At 42.2% G+C, this 2,050-nt stretch overlaps 1 protein-coding gene across 1 annotated transcript; it reads right to left on the minus strand.

The window, feature by feature from the left end:
- Positions 1-591: 591 nt before the first annotated feature.
- On the minus strand, positions 592-1,488 carry LOC115792279 (transcription factor 7-like 1-B). The gene is made up of 4 exons (XM_030746749.1): positions 1,359-1,488; positions 1,221-1,277; positions 860-1,019; positions 592-726 (listed from the first exon to the last, which is right to left on the minus strand). The coding sequence occupies exons 1-4, from the start codon at positions 1,388-1,390 to the stop codon at positions 604-606; spliced, it is 372 nt and encodes a 123-aa protein (XP_030602609.1). The 5' UTR covers positions 1,391-1,488; the 3' UTR covers positions 592-603.
- Positions 1,489-2,050: the final 562 nt, after the last annotated feature.

A 2,050-nucleotide genomic window follows, 5' to 3' on the forward strand; every position in this document is an offset into this window, starting at 1 on the left:
GATGCTGCAACACAAACAAAAATGCAGTGAGTCTTCTGAGACTTTTAAATACACCTCCAAGACAAACCTTTGATTCCTAAACCTGCAGTAAGAAGCATTTAATAGAAATATTGATTAAATTGACATTTGATATGAAAGTCACAGTGACTTCAGGTCTTCTGGACATCAGGCGGTTCTGGTAGTAAAATTTAGTGTTTTGAACATCTGTAATAACCCTGACCTTCACCTGAAGGTCTGAGTGAGCAGGTTTCTCTTGTTTTAATTTGAATGTTCAGTAGCATTCAAACTGCTCAACAAGTTTCAGTAAGGCTTACAAATATTTCACAAATATATTTGTCATCTGTTGCAATGCACAGAATTTACTGTCTTCGATCTGATCCAGTGAGATTCCATTTTTGACTGGTTTTCATCACATTTCACATGAAAAAAAATCACTGTGGTTTCCAGAAATCTTCTCTTACCGTGCTGCAGGCGGACCTTCGGATTCTCCTCCTCTTTTGGCCTGAAAACAAACACATTAGACATGTGAGCCGTGAGCTGATTCAAACTGTGCAGTGACAGTGCTTCAATGCAGTGATGTGGACATGTGTGACTTGTATGCTTTCACTTTGGACTTACATAGTTATCTTTGCTGGACCACTGCGGATGTTGTTGGGCGTGGAGCATCCTTTCCTCCTCTGCCTGCTCGTAGTATTTTGCCTGTTGGGCCTTTGGCAGCGACTTCCACTGTGGACAGAAGAACACACTGTCAGCATCCACACTGCTACTACACATAACTACAGGACAGCTGGTACACATGCACAAACATGAGCATCAAACATTAACAGATGCATAAATCTATGCAGAGTTACACACTTACCCTCTCTCCCACAACGGCATTGACTGCTGCACTACTGCTGTTAATCAGTTCAGCCTTGACCTTTGGCCTCTCCTCATTCAAAAACAGCATGAAGGCATTGGGTGGCTTCTTCACATACACCCGGTCCTCATCATCCTGATGCTCATGACGCTTCCTCTTTCTACAGGAGTAAACACAGAGTAAGAGCACAAGTTACCACTGTGTACAACTGTGAGGAAAGTATTTTAAAAAACACAAGTAAAGCTGTGAAGCTGAATCAAAGCTCGATAAAGGAGGCTGATTACAATAATTCATGCAGGCATCTGCAGATAAATGACAGTCAAACTCAAAAAAAAGTCTAAAAGCAGCAGAGCAAACTTACTTTGGAGAGGGTGTGTTGATTGGAGGAGCAGCAAAATCACACACCAACACACCGTTTCTACACAGATACAGAGAGACAGATATGAGATAATGAAGGTACAGATGTTCAGCAGCTGTGTTACACGTGTGTTTTACTTACAGTACTCCAATAGGATGCAGGTACTGGGTCATGGAATCAGGAATCTGGAGGACACGGGAACACTGGAAACACAAAGCACAGAACAGGTGATGAGACAAGCTGCAATAGTATCATTTATCCATCACATGGCAGAATTTATCCTCTTTTTAAGACACTGAAACTGAACATGTGACATCTGTGAGATGAAAACACATCTGGAGGACTGAAATATTCAGGTGAATAACCATAATGTGCCTGAATGTCTGTGCTGAGGCTCACAGAGGTCAGTAATATGTGGAAGAGCACAGTGTGAGAACAGGAGCTTACTGGGTCTGAAGGAGCAGCAGGAGGACAGCGGCTGCTGTGAGGACGCCGTTTGCAGGCCACTGATTCAGCAGGTTCTGTGGAGGGAAGGAGAAGGTTCAAAATCCATAATACTGACACTAAGTACAGCATTTCAAAGACCACATGATGAACACCACAGAAACAAACAGCCTGTGCAGAGAGATCTAATCCTCACCAGATTCAGAGAAGATTGCATGAACAACACAAAGTACAGAGATCAGTGTGAGGAGAACATCTGCATAAAACTACATTCATCCATAGTTTTTAATGTTCTTGAAAAGCTTCACTTTGCTCTCCTGAATTATTCCTTTTGAATTATGGACTCACTGGCGGTGATTACATTTAATGATCAGCAAAGCTTCACACCA

The sequence above is a fragment of the Archocentrus centrarchus genome, chromosome 14 (assembly GCF_007364275.1).
Source record: "Archocentrus centrarchus isolate MPI-CPG fArcCen1 chromosome 14, fArcCen1, whole genome shotgun sequence".
NCBI classification, from domain to species: Eukaryota; Metazoa; Chordata; class Actinopteri; order Cichliformes; family Cichlidae; genus Archocentrus; species Archocentrus centrarchus.